This window comes from Oncorhynchus mykiss, chromosome 30 (genome assembly GCF_013265735.2).
Source record: "Oncorhynchus mykiss isolate Arlee chromosome 30, USDA_OmykA_1.1, whole genome shotgun sequence".
Taxonomy (NCBI): Eukaryota; Metazoa; Chordata; class Actinopteri; order Salmoniformes; family Salmonidae; genus Oncorhynchus; species Oncorhynchus mykiss.
This window is the reverse complement of record NC_050570.1, coordinates 8021850-8035469: the sequence shown is the minus strand read 5'-3', so window position 1 is coordinate 8035469 and position 13620 is coordinate 8021850. Positions and strand designations below refer to the sequence as shown.

At 44.5% G+C, this 13620-nt stretch overlaps 1 protein-coding gene across 3 annotated transcripts in view; it reads right to left on the bottom strand.

Moving 5' to 3' along the window:
* Positions 1–13620, bottom strand: part of LOC110522717 (unconventional myosin-IXAa) — a 275787-nt gene that overhangs the window by 58598 nt on the left and 203569 nt on the right. For 2 of the 3 annotated variants that reach the window (XM_036969516.1, XM_036969518.1), the window contains exons 24-29: positions 10744–12174; positions 10346–10424; positions 8692–8792; positions 6341–6447; positions 5658–5872; positions 16–132 (exon numbers count right to left, since the gene is read on the bottom strand). In XM_036969516.1, the coding sequence (XP_036825411.1) occupies positions 16–132; positions 5658–5872; positions 6341–6447; positions 8692–8792; positions 10346–10424; positions 10744–12174 (2050 nt within the window). The remainder of the gene's footprint in view (positions 1–15; positions 133–5657; positions 5873–6340; positions 6448–8691; positions 8793–10345; positions 10425–10743; positions 12175–13620) is intronic. The other variant, XM_036969517.1, reaches the window with a different exon arrangement.

Below are 13620 nucleotides of genomic sequence, written 5' to 3'. Positions count from 1 at the left end.
CATAGTGATACTCACAGCCAGGGCGGTGGAGTAGGAGTTGAAGATGTTGAGGCGGAACTCCTTCAGAGCTTTCTTGAAGACCACGTCCACCAAGGTGTCCTTCTGACAGTCCTCCGAGTCCAGGTCACTGATCTGTAATAATATCAGAGTCCAGATCACTGATCTGTAATAATATCAGAGTCCAGATCACTGATCTATAATAATATCAGAGTCCAGGTCACTGATCTGTAATAATATCAGAGTCCAGATCACTGATCTGTAATAATATCAGAGTCCAGATCACTGATCAGTAATAATATCAGAGTCCAGGTCACTGATCAGTAATAATATCAGAGTCCAGGTCACTGATCAGTAATAATATCAGAGTCCAGATCACTGATCTGTAATAATATCAGAGTCCAGATCACTGATCAATAATAATATCAGAGTCCAGATCACTGATCTATAGTAATATCAGAGTCCAGATCACTGATCTGTAATAATATCAGAGTCCAGGTCACTGATCTGTAATAATATCAGAGTCCAGGTCACTGATCTGTAATAATATCAGAGTCCAGATCACTGATCAGTAATAATATCAGAGTCCAGGTCACTGATCTGTAATAATATCAGAGTCCAGATCACTGATCAGTAATAATATCAGAGTCCAGATCACTGATCAGTAATAATATCAGAGTCCAGGTCACTGATCTGTAATAATATCAGAGTCCAGGTCACTGATCAGTAATAATATCAGAGTCCAGGTCACTGATCTATAATAATATCAGAGTCCAGATCACTGATCAATAATAATATCAGAGTCCAGATCACTGATCTATAGTAATATCAGAGTCCAGATCACTGATCTATAATAATATCAGAGTCCAGATCACTGATCAGTAATAATATCAGAGTCCAGGTCACTGATCTGTAATAATATCAGAGTCCAGATCACTGATCAATAATAATATCAGAGTCCAGATCACTGATCTATAGTAATATCAGAGTCCAGGTCACTGATCTGTAATAATATCAGAGTCCAGATCACTGATCTGTAATAATATCAGAGTCCAGATCACTGATCTGTAATAATATCAGAGTCCAGGTCACTGATCTGTAATAATATCAGAGTCCAGGTCACTGATCTGTAATAATATCAGAGTCCAGGTCACTGATCAGTAATAATATCAGAGTCCAGATCACTGATCTATAATAATAACAGAGTCCAGATCACTGATCTATAATAATATCAGAGTCCAGATCACTGATCTGTAATAATATCAGAGTCCAGATCACTGATCTGTAATAATATCAGAGTCCAGATCACTGATCTGTAATAATATCAGAGTCCAGATCACTGATCTATAATAATATCAGAGTCCAGATCACTGATCTGTAATAATATCAGAGTCCAGATCACTGATCTGTAATAATATCAGAGTCCAGATCACTGATCTATAGTAATATCAGAGTCCAGATCACTGATCTATAATAATATCAGAGTCCAGATCACTGATCAGTAATAATATCAGAGTCCAGGTCACTGATCTGTAATAATATCAGAGTCCAGATCACTGATCAATAATAATATCAGAGTCCAGATCACTGATCTATAGTAATATCAGAGTCCAGGTCACTGATCTGTAATAATATCAGAGTCCAGATCACTGATCTGTAATAATATCAGAGTCCAGATCACTGATCTGTAATAATATCAGAGTCCAGGTCACTGATCTGTAATAATATCAGAGTCCAGGTCACTGATCTGTAATAATATCAGAGTCCAGATCACTGATCAGTAATAATATCAGAGTCCAGATCACTGATCTATAATAATATCAGAGTCCAGATCACTGATCTATAATAATATCAGAGTCCAGATCACTGATCTGTAATAATATCAGAGTCCAGATCACTGATCTGTAATAATATCAGAGTCCAGATCATTGATCTGTAATAATATCAGAGTCCAGATCACTGATCTGTAATAATATCAGAGTCCAGATCACTGATCTGTAATAATATCAGAGTCCAGGTCACTGATCTGTAGTAATATCACAGTCCAGATCACTGATCTATAATAATATCAGAGTCCAGATTACTGATCAATAATAATATCACAGTCCAGATCACTGATCTATAATAATATGGTCATAATAAATACAGGTTCCCCTCATCAAACAAATAGTCTTCATGACTAACAGTATGTGGCTGCTGTGTAAATATGTTGTGACTATTGTGTTATACGGTGTAGCACAGTGGTCACCAAACGGTCGATGGCGATCGACTGGTCGATCTGTAAGGCATTCCAGGTCGATCTGTAAGGCATTCCAGGTCGATCTGCAAGGCATTCCAGGTCGATCTGTAAGGCATTCCAGGTCGATCTGTAAGGCATTCCAGGTCGATCTGTAAGGCACTCCAGGTCGATCTGTAAGGCATTCCAGGTCGATCTGTAAGGCATTCCAGGTCGATCTGTAAGGCATTCCAGGTCGATCTGTAAGGCATTCCAGGTCGATCTGTAAGGCATTCCAGGTCGATCGAAAAAACAAAACAAAGATAAAGCCTTGCATTCCTACTTGTTTCTGTGTCGCGCTGTTGGCAGTAGGTGCACTTGTTTCAGCTGTCCTGTGAAGTGTTCCCATTGTGAACCATTTCATGTGTCTGACGGTACAAACTCCACGTACTCGGAGTGCCTGAAGAGCAAATCAGGTGCACCAACAGGCCTACCACTGTCCAATCAGATTTCTCAGATCACCGTGTTTGCAGCTTCCCACTGTCCAATCAGATGGCTCAGATCACCGTGTCTGCAGCTTCCCACCGTCCAATCAGATGGCTCAGATCACCGTGTCTGCAGCTTCCCACTGTCCAATCAGATGGCTCAGATCACCGTGTCTGCAGCTTCCCACTGTCCAATCAGATGGCTCAGATCACCGTGTCTGCAGCCTCCTCGATACAGTGAGATTTCAAAACGTCTAAAACCATGACTAGAGAGAGACTGTCAGCGAATACAACAAAGTGCTGATGTTTTTATGAGTTCATGTTTAACACTTTGTGTTCAACACTTTGTAAGACATGAAATGCGCTTCTCCACTCACACTGAAACGGCACTGCAGCTTCAATGAATAAATAGCAGTGTGTTGATAGGCTTTGGTATTATAAGCGGTTGTGTTTTATATATATATATATATATAATGGAATATATATAATGGAATATTTCACTTTCTCTGGTCATAGAAGGAACAACATGAATTTGTGCATGAGGCAGAAATAATGTGGTGTGAATTGAATTTCGCCATCAGCTGGAAGACAGAGTCCCCCCTCAGTGTCGGAGGAGGGGGGAGAGGGACCGACTGACGGCGAGAGACAGACCCTCCGATGCAGGCACCATCAGCCCAATAAAATAAAGCTAATTATTTCACTGTATTTCACTAATTATTTCACTCAGCTGTGCCTCACAAGTAATACAAAACTATATATTATTATTATAATATCACAGAACTGTTTTTAATAGCTTCATGTTGCACAGGCTTACATATTTAAGTCATGTTTCCAAATAATTCTGACCGGTAGATCTCAGCCTCCATTTTGAATCAGAAAGTGATCTTGATTGGTGACCACTGGTGTAGTACAATACAGTACAGTACTGCTGTGTTGGTGACCACTGGTGTAGTACAATACAATACTGCTGTGTTGGTGACCACTGGTGTAGTACAATACAGTACTGCTGTGTTGGTGACCACTGGTGTACTACAATACAGTACTGCTGTGTTGGTGACCACTGGTGTAGTACAATACAATACAGTACTGCTGTGTTGGTGACCACTGGTGTAGTACAATACAGTACTGCTGTGTTGGTGACCACTGGTGTAGTACAATACAGTACTGCTGTGTTGGTGACCACTGGTGTACTACAATACAATACAGTACTGCTGTGTTGGTGACCACTGGTGTACTACAATACAATACAGTACTGCTGTGTTGGTGACCACTGGTGTAGTACAATACAGTACAGTACTGCTGTGTTGGTGACCACTGGTGTAGTACAATACAATACAGTACTGCTGTGTTGGTGACCACTGGTGTACTACAATACAATACAGTACTGCTGTGTTGGTGACCACTGGTGTAGTACAATACAATACAGTACTGCTGTGTTGGTGACCACTGGTGTACTACAATACAATACAGTACTGCTGTGTTGGTGACCACTGGTGTAGTACAATACAATACAGTACTGCTGTGTTGGTGACCACTGGTGTACTACAATACAATACAGTACTGCTGTGTTGGTGACCACTGGTGTAGTACAATACAGTACAGTACTGCTGTGTTGGTGACCACTGGTGTACTACAATACAATACAGTACTGCTGTGTTGGTGACCACTGGTGTAGTACAATACAATACAGTACTGCTGTGTTGGTGACCACTGGTGTACTACAATACAGTACTGCTGTGTTGGTGACCACTGGTGTACTACAATACAATACAGTACTGCTGTGTTGGTGACCACTGGTGTAGTACAATACAGTACTGCTGTGTTGGTGACCACTGGTGTAGTACAATACAATACAGTACTGCTGTGTTGGTGACCACTGGTGTAGTACAATACAATACAGTACTGCTGTGTTGGTGACCACTGGTGTAGTACAATACAGTACTGCTGTGTTGGTGACCACTGGTGTACTACAATACAGTACTGCTGTGTTGGTGACCACTGGTGTACTACAATACAATACAGTACTGCTGTGTTGGTGACCACTGGTGTAGTACAATACAGTACTGCTGTGTTGGTGACCACTGGTGTACTACAATACAGTACTGCTGTGTTGGTGACCACTGGTGTACTACAATACAGTACTGCTGTGTTAGTGACCACTGGTGTAGTACAATACAGTACTGCTGTGTTGGTGACCACTGGTGTACTACAATACAGTACTGCTGTGTTAGTGACCACTGTTGTAGTACAATACAGTACTGCTGTGTTGGTGACCACTGGTGTACTACAATACAGTACTGCTGTGTTAGTGACCACTGGTGTAGTACAATACAGTACTGCTGTGTTGGTGACCACTGGTGTACTACAATACAGTACTGCTGTGTTAGTGACCACTGGTGTAGTACAATACAGTACTGCTGTGTTGGTGACCACTGGTGTACTACAATACAGTACTGCTGTGTTAGTGACCACTGGTGTAGTACAATACAGTACTGCTGTGTTGGTGACCACTGGTGTACTACAATACAGTACTGCTGTGTTAGTGACCACTGGTGTAGTACAATACAATACAGTACTGCTGTGTTGGTGACCACTGGTGTAGTACAATACAGTACTGCTGTGTTAGTGACCACTGGTGTAGTACAAGTGTAAGAATAACAAGTGTTGTAAGAAAATGTACACCTGTCTGCCTGCCTGTCTGTCTGTCTCTCTGTTTCCCTCTGCCTGTCTGTCTCTCTGTATCCCTCTGCCTGTCTGTCTGTCTACCAGTCTGCCTGTCTCTCTGTTTCCCTCTGCCTGCCTGTCTATCAGTCTGCCTGTCACTCTGTTTCCCTCTGTCTGTCTGTCTCTGTTTCCCTCTGCCTGCCTGTCTGTCTACCAGTCTGTCTGTTTCCCTCTGCCTGCCTGTCTGTCTACCAGTCTGTCTGTCTCTCTGTTTCCCTCTGCCTGCCTGTACCTACCTTCTTCATGAGGAAGTCGTTCATGCTCCTGTAGTCGTGGGTGCTGGTGAGGATGTGCAGCGCGTCGTTCCCCCACTGGGCGGGCTCTAGGACCACGCTGCTGATCTTGACGCTGCGCCTCCGCCTCACTTTGGGAGAGGGCTCCTTGTTCTCCTTGGTCTCCCGTCCCCTGGTCCCCATCAGGTTGGGACTGTGGGGGGGAGACGTTGTTCCGTCTGAACCCGCCACGGTCATGAAGATATAGTAGGGATGTTGTGAAGACAATTGTTTCTATTTAAGCAATATGGCCCGAGGGGGTATGGTATATGACCAATATACCACGGCCAAGGGCTGTTCTTAGGCGCGACACAACACGGAATGACTGAATACAGCCCTTAGCCGTGGTAAATTGGCAATATAACACAAACCCCCTGAGGTGCCTTATTACTATTATAAAACTGGTTACCAACGTAGTTAGAGCAGTAAAAATACATGTTGTCACATCCGTGGTATACGGTCTGATATTCCATAGCTGTCAACCAATCAGCATTCAACCCTAGTTCATAATTTGTTTTTCGTCTTATTGTTGAGATGAGAAATCCGCAGTGTAACCTAATATCACATGTCCAGTGTTATGAAATACAACAGAACTTTATTGTCCTTCTTCCCAACCCCTCTGGATAAAGCACGACAAAGTGTCTTACCTATCTTGTCAGTGCAGTCTCTCTGTGTGGACTGCTGCTTGTCTCTAGACAGCTTCTTCTCTGCATGCTTGGTCTTGCCCCAGAACCGTATCTTCCCTCGTACTCTGCTGCAACACACAGTCACACAGCTTAGAAGACTCCTGTGTTAACAGACTAGTACCCTTGTCACACTAGTTGCTGAAACAGTGCTGGAAACGACAATAATATACAGAGACAACTCCGAGCCAGAACAGTCCTGGTGAATCTGCTCGGCCCGATCTAAAAATGTATATACAGTGCCTTGCGAAAGTATTCGGCCCCCTTGAACTTTGCGACCTTTTGCCACATTTCAGGCTTCAAACATAAAGATATAAAACTGTATTTTTTTGTGAAGAATCAACAACAAGTGGGACACAATCATGAAGTGGAACGACATTTATTGGATATTTCAAACTTTTTTAACAAATCAAAAACTGAAAAATTGGGCGTGCAAAATTATTCAGCCCCTTTACTTTCAGTGCAGCAAACTCTCTCCAGCAGTTCAGTGAGGATCTCTGAATGATCCAATGTTGACCTAAATGACTAATGATGATAAATACAATCCACCTGTGTGTAATCAAGTCTCCGTATAAATGCACCTGCACTGTGATAGTCTCAGAGGTCCGTTAAAAGCGCAGAGAGCATCATGAAGAACAAGGAACACACCAGGCAGGTCCGAGATACTGTTGTGAAGAAGTTTAAAGCCGGATTTGGATACAAAAAGATTTCCCAAGCTTTAAACATCCCAAGGAGCACTGTGCAAGCGATAATATTGAAATGGAAGGAGTATCAGACCACTGCAAATCTACCAAGACCTGGCCGTCCCTCTAAACTTTCAGCTCATACAAGGAGAAGACTGATCAGAGATGCAGCCAAGAGGCCCATGATCACTCTGGATGAACTGCAGAGATCTACAGCTGAGGTGGGAGACTCTGTCCATAGGACAACAATCAGTCGTATATTGCACAAATCGGGCCTTTATGGAAGAGTGGCAAGAAGAAAGCCATTTCTTAAAGATATCCATAAAAAGTGTTGTTTAAAGTTTGCCACAAGCCACCTGGGAGACACACCAAACATGTGGAAGAAGGTGCTCTTGTCAGATGAAACCAAAATTGAACTTTTTGGCAACAATGCAAAACGTTATGTTTGGCGTAAAAGCAACACAGCTCATCACCCTGAACCCACCATACCCACTGTCAAACATGGTGGTGGCAGCATCATGGTTTGGACCTGCTTTTCTTCAGCAGGGACAGGGAAGATGGTTAAAATTGATGGGAAGATGGATGGAGCCAAATACAGGACCATTCTGGAAGAAAACCTGATGGAGTCTGCAAAAGACCTGAGACTGGGACGGAGATTTGTCTTCCAACAAGACAATGATCCAAAACATAAAGCAAAATCTACAATGGAATGGTTCAAAAATAAACATATCCAGGTGTTAGAATGGCCAAGTCAAAGTCCAGACCTGAATCCAATCGAGAATCTGTGGAAAAAACTGAAAACTGCTGTTCACAAATGCTCTCCATCCAACCTCACTGAGCTCGAGCTGTTTTGCAAGGAGGAATGGGAAAAAATTTCAGTCTCTCGATGTGCAAAACTGATAGAGACATACCCCAAGCGACTTACAGCTGTAATCGCAGCAAAAGGTGGCGCTACAAAGTATTAACTTAAGGGGGCTGAATAATTTTGCACGCCCAATTTTTCCGTTGTTGATTTGTTAAAAAAGTTTGAAATATCCAATAAATGTCGTTCCACTTCATGATTGTGTCCCACTTGTTGTTGATTCTTCACAAAAAATACAGTTTTATATCTTTATGTTTGAAGCCTGAAATGTGGCAAAAGGTTGCAAAGTTCAAGGGGGCCGAATACTTTCACAAGGCACTGTATATATAAAAAAAGGTACACAATACAATCTTCTTTGTGCGTCTGGCTCATATATTATTTATTTACCCTTAATTTAACTAGGCAAGTCAGTTAAGAACAAATTATTATTTACAATGACGTCCTACCGGGGAACAGTGGGTTAACTGCCTTGTTCAGGGGCAGAACGACAGATTTTTACCTTGTCAGCTCAGGGAATTGATCGAGCAACCTTACTAATCCAACGCTCTAACCTCGAGGCTACCTGCCACCCCATATGGGCTATAGAGGGAGGCAGGGAGGGAGGCAGGGAGGGAGGGAGGCAGGGAGGGAGGCAGGGAGGCAGGGAGGGAGGCAGGGAGGGAGGCAGGGAGGGAGGCAGGGAGGGAGGGAGGGAGGGAGGGAGGGAGGGAGGGAGGGACGGAGGCAGGGAGGGAGGGAGGGAGGCAGGGAGGGAGGGAGGGAGAAGCTACCTTCCATCCTGACTGGATGTCTTCCTAAGCGTTGCTACCTTTCCCAGGTCCCCTGAAGACATGGTCTTATGGATGCTCTTCTGCACTTCCTTGTGAGCAGCCTGGGAGAATGGAAGGCAAGTCTTTTATTACCCAACATATGACAGCGCAACATTTTCAATGTTCAACGAGTTGGCATCAAAGGCTCGGGCTATTTTTCCATGGTTTTAATGAGTCATATCCTGAAACGGGAAAAGATGGTGAGAGAGGTGACCCATTTGAGACAGAATATACATGTTTTGCAATATCAGACTTTAATGTCAATACATCCATGTGCGTGCATGCTCCTATCGCATCACTCGTCCCGTCTGCACAGAACAACAACTAACAGTCTATAAACAATCTAGTAGTTAAATACTAAACCGAGTTGGAGGATGCTAGTTAAGTTCAGTGGGGTTAGTTGTGGGGGGGGGGTCCGAAGGAGGCAGGGGACAATAGGGGTGGTAAGCTTGGACCCTATATGGTACGTTTATCATTTCGGAGACAGTGTGACAGACAGGCTGGGCAACCCCCTCGGAGGATCGGGAGAGGATCGGGAGAGGAGGGGCAGCGTACAGGGCAGGACGGGGGTGTAGAATGTCTCGTCATCGTCCGACTGACACGCCCCCTCAGAGTTACAGCGGGTCAGGAAGTCGGAGCGGGTCTGAGACATACAGGCTTTCTTTTTGGGGTCGGGGGGCACACCTGCACAACCACACACCAAAACACATCAGTGGTCTGGGTACGTGTTGGGAGACAGGGATGGTGTGTGTGTGTGTGTGTGCATGTCTGTGTATGTGTGTGAGTCTGGGTGGAATGGAATTATGTTTGTGTGACTGGGACAATTTGTGTGTGTGTTGCACTACATAACCAAAAGTATGTGGACACCTGCTCGTCCAACATCTCATTCCAAAATCGAGTGCATTAACATGGAGTTGGTCCCACCTTTGCTGCTATAACAGCCTCCACTCTTCTGGGAAGGCTTTTCACTCGATGTTGGAACATTGCTGAGGGGACTTGCTTCCATTTAGCCATAAGAGCATTAGTGATGTCTGGCACTGATGTTGGGTGATTAGGCCTGGCTTGCAGTCGGCGTTCCAATTCATCCCAAAGGTGTTCGATGAGGTTGAGGTCAGAGCTCTGTGCAGGCCAGTCAAGTTCTTCCACACCGATCTCGACAAATCATTTCTGTATGGACCTCGCTTTGTGCACGGGGGCATTGTCATGTTGAAACAGGAAAGGGCCTTCCCCAAACTGTTGCCACAAAGTTGGAAGCACAGAACCGTCTAGAATGTAATTGTATGATGTAGCGTTAAGATTGGTCTTCACTGAAACTAAGGGGCCCCAACCATGAAAAACAGCCCAAGACCATTATTCCTCCTCCACCAAACTTTACTATTTAATACATTTTAGAATAAGGCTGTAAAGTAACAAAAAGTGGGAAAAGTCAAGGGGTCTGAATACTTTCTGAAGGCACTGTACAGTGTAAGTAGACATCACTTAGAGACACACTGACAGTTTGAATGACACAAATGAATAACACATTTAACTTATACAAGCACACACTTACATGCACAATGTGTGTGTGTGTGTGTGTGTGTGTGTTTCCTTTGGGTAGTGTACTGTGTTAACCCACCTCTATGGCCGTCCGTCCAGTGGTGCCTCTAGAGACAGAGACCAACGACCACTCCTTGTTCACCAGGTCCTTATCAGACCTACAATATAGTCACAAGATGTTATATCTATTTGTACCCTTTCAAATGTCATTGCATATTCAAATATATTTGAATATATCTTTGAATATATATTTGAATATATATTTGAATATATCTTTGAATATATATTTGAATATATCTTTGAATATATATTTGAATATATCTTTCCTGTGTTTTACAATGTTGTTGCTGTACAAGACAATGAAAACGTCAAAGCAACGTTACAGCAACATCAAAGCAACGTTACAGCAACGTTACAGCAACATCAATGCAACGTTACAGCAACATCAAAGCAACGTTACAGCAACGCAACACTCACTTGGAGAAGGGGAGCTTGCGTCGGGGTGAGAACGTGACGTTGGAGGGTGGCTTCTCAGTCATATTGACAATGATGGTCTTGGTCGGAGTCTTCTTCTGTGGTGCCAAGGCTGCTTCCCTGCTCTCCAGGATCCTGTCGGTGGAGACCCAGTTGTCCTGCGCTGGCCTGCCCGCCTTCCTCTCCTGCTGGCTGGGAGGGACTTCACCAGTGGGGGCCTTGGGCTCCAGAACTATCTGGATATCTACCTCGGAAGGACAAAGGCCATGGCTGGAGTTGGAGGAGGGCACCAAGCTAGACATGTCGACCCCAGCTAAGTCTCTCGGAGGTTTGGTAACAGTCCTAGGCGGCTGGGCCTTCTCTGATACTTCCAGGCCAGCGATGGGTGTAGGGGAGAATGTTGCAGGGGTTACACCCATCTGGAGTGCACTCTCCTGGGCTTTTGTCGCCCGCAGTTCCCCTTCGTCCAGCAGGGTCTCCTTCTGCATACTGATGACAACCACCACGGGCCCTCGAGAGGAGGACTCTCTCCTCTCCTTCACACGCTTGTTGGGGCTCTGTTGCTTAGGCTTGAGCTCACTGCTGTGGTCCTCAGGGGGGATGTAGATGGTGGATTGTGTAGCCTCCGTCACCACCTCCTTGATAGGGGGCGGTAGCTCCTCTGTCCCGGGGCTCAGATCATTCTGTTTTACCATCTCCTTGATAGGGGGCAGTAGCATGGGCGGTAGCTCCTCTGTCCCGGGGCTCAGATCATTCTGTTTTACCACCTCCGGGTGCTCCTGGGACTGGGACTCTGTGGGGGTGTGAATGGGAGGCCCTGGTCTGACCGAATCCTCTTGGGAAGAAGTCCGGAGCGGCGCTGACTGGTTAACATGGCAACCGGGGTAACCAGGCCCTCCCGCCTCCACCTCGACGTCTATGGAGGTGCTCCCGTGGCTACCAGGGGAGGAGGGCCGGTGGTGTTGGTGGTCGTCCAGGGGACAGGAGATGTTGTCCGGACACGGGGGTACATGGGTCTCCTCTTCTGGCAGAGTCCCTCCCGTTCTGTGGGTCCGCACCTTGAGTAGCTCCAGGCTGAACTGGGTCTGCTCCAGCTCCCTCATACGCCGATTCTGTCTCTTGGCCCGTGTCTTGTGGCTGCTGGGCTCTATACTCTGTCTGCTGGACTCCTCTATACACGGTCTTCTCTCGCTCTCTCTATCCTCTTCCTCTTCCAACAAACACTTCCACCTAGATTCATTAGAGTCTTCAGTAGGCCAGACCGTGGAGACATCTTGGATGCCATGATGGTGGGTGATCTCGACGACATGGTCCTCCGAGATGTCCATATCCAGGCCCATGGTCCTATCTGCCTTCTCTTCTTCTGTGGTGGGGCTACTTTGTCCATTGAGCAACTGCTTTTCCTGCTGACTCTGCTCTTTTAGTTCTGTGAACCTATAGGAAACAGGGAGTCAAACTGTAAGCAAACACAACTTAAAGCAAATCTACCTTCCATTCCTACTCTTCTCCAATGTGTTCTTTCTTCATCAGTGTATGGAAAGGCTAATCATTTGAACCTGGGAACAATAGGCTACGCAAGCTCTTGTTCCAGCCCAGCACTAAAATACACTTAATGTGTTTTTCTTTCACCAATTATAACTACATGAATCAGGTGGTTTCTTTTGTGACGGCCCTGAATTTGTCTGAACCGTCTGTGCTTCTCCTGCACATGAGGTGCCTGCCCTTTAATTCCCCATTAAATAGATAGCGTCAGTTAAGCAAAAAGGGGGTGACAGTGGGGTGAACGAGGAAGTATTCTTCCTTACTCTGTATGTTTTGTTGTATTCATAAAGTGTTCTTTGTAGTTGTGTCTCCAGATTAACCCGGATCAGATACTTCTTCCTTTGGGACTAAACATCTGTGTTTATGACTGTTTTAGTGGGATTTACACCGTGTTGGGTTGTGTTCTGTGGTTGGTGAAGACTACTGGGAGTCCTTTTATAGTTGTGTGGTAGAAGACGTTGAGATTCTGATTGTATGATTGAGACCGGTTTAAGCTACACTTTGTGAAGAGGCAAAGACTGCGTGACTGAGGTCACTTGAGTTCACATGAACTCCTTTACCGGGCAGGACTCTTTTTAGGCCTGAGGTACGGGACTTTCTTGAGGAACCAGAGATCGTTGTGCTGTGATGTTATTATGTGGGAGATCATTTATTTTATATTTAAATAAAAAATGTAAAAAATAAATAAAATAATTATAACCAACGCAAAATAATATAGTTGTTTTGAAGTAATTTCCAATGTTTTAAGGGTTTCTGCAAAAGTATATTTCCATCCTGACTTTTACATGAGTCCTTTGTATTGGTGTAGACTTGACAGACCAGATGGGACTCATTCCCTCACAAACAAAAAAGGAGAAATCAATATTTTCTCTGATAAGCACGACCTACCTGGTACCCCTAACAAACAATAACCTCATGTCAAACCCGCTACACTATGTTTGATCATATTTAGAATATAAATCCATATTGTCCATCTTTATGTACACTGAGTATACAAAACATGAAGAAAAACATTGTTCCATAACAGACTGACCAGGTGAATCCAGGTGAAAGCTATGATCCCTTATTGATGTCACTTGTTAAATCCACTTCAATCAGTTTAGATGAAGGAGGAGGAGACAGGTTAAAGAAGGATTTTTAAGCCTCGAGAAAACTGAGACATGGATTGTGTATGTGGGCCATTCAGAGGGTGAATGGGCAAGACAAAATATTTAAGTGACTTTGAACGGGGTATGGTAGTAGGTGCCAGGCACACCGTTTTGAGTCAAGAACTGCATCGCTGCTGGGTTTTTCACGCTCAACAGTTTCCCGTGTGTATCAAGAATGGTCCACCACCCT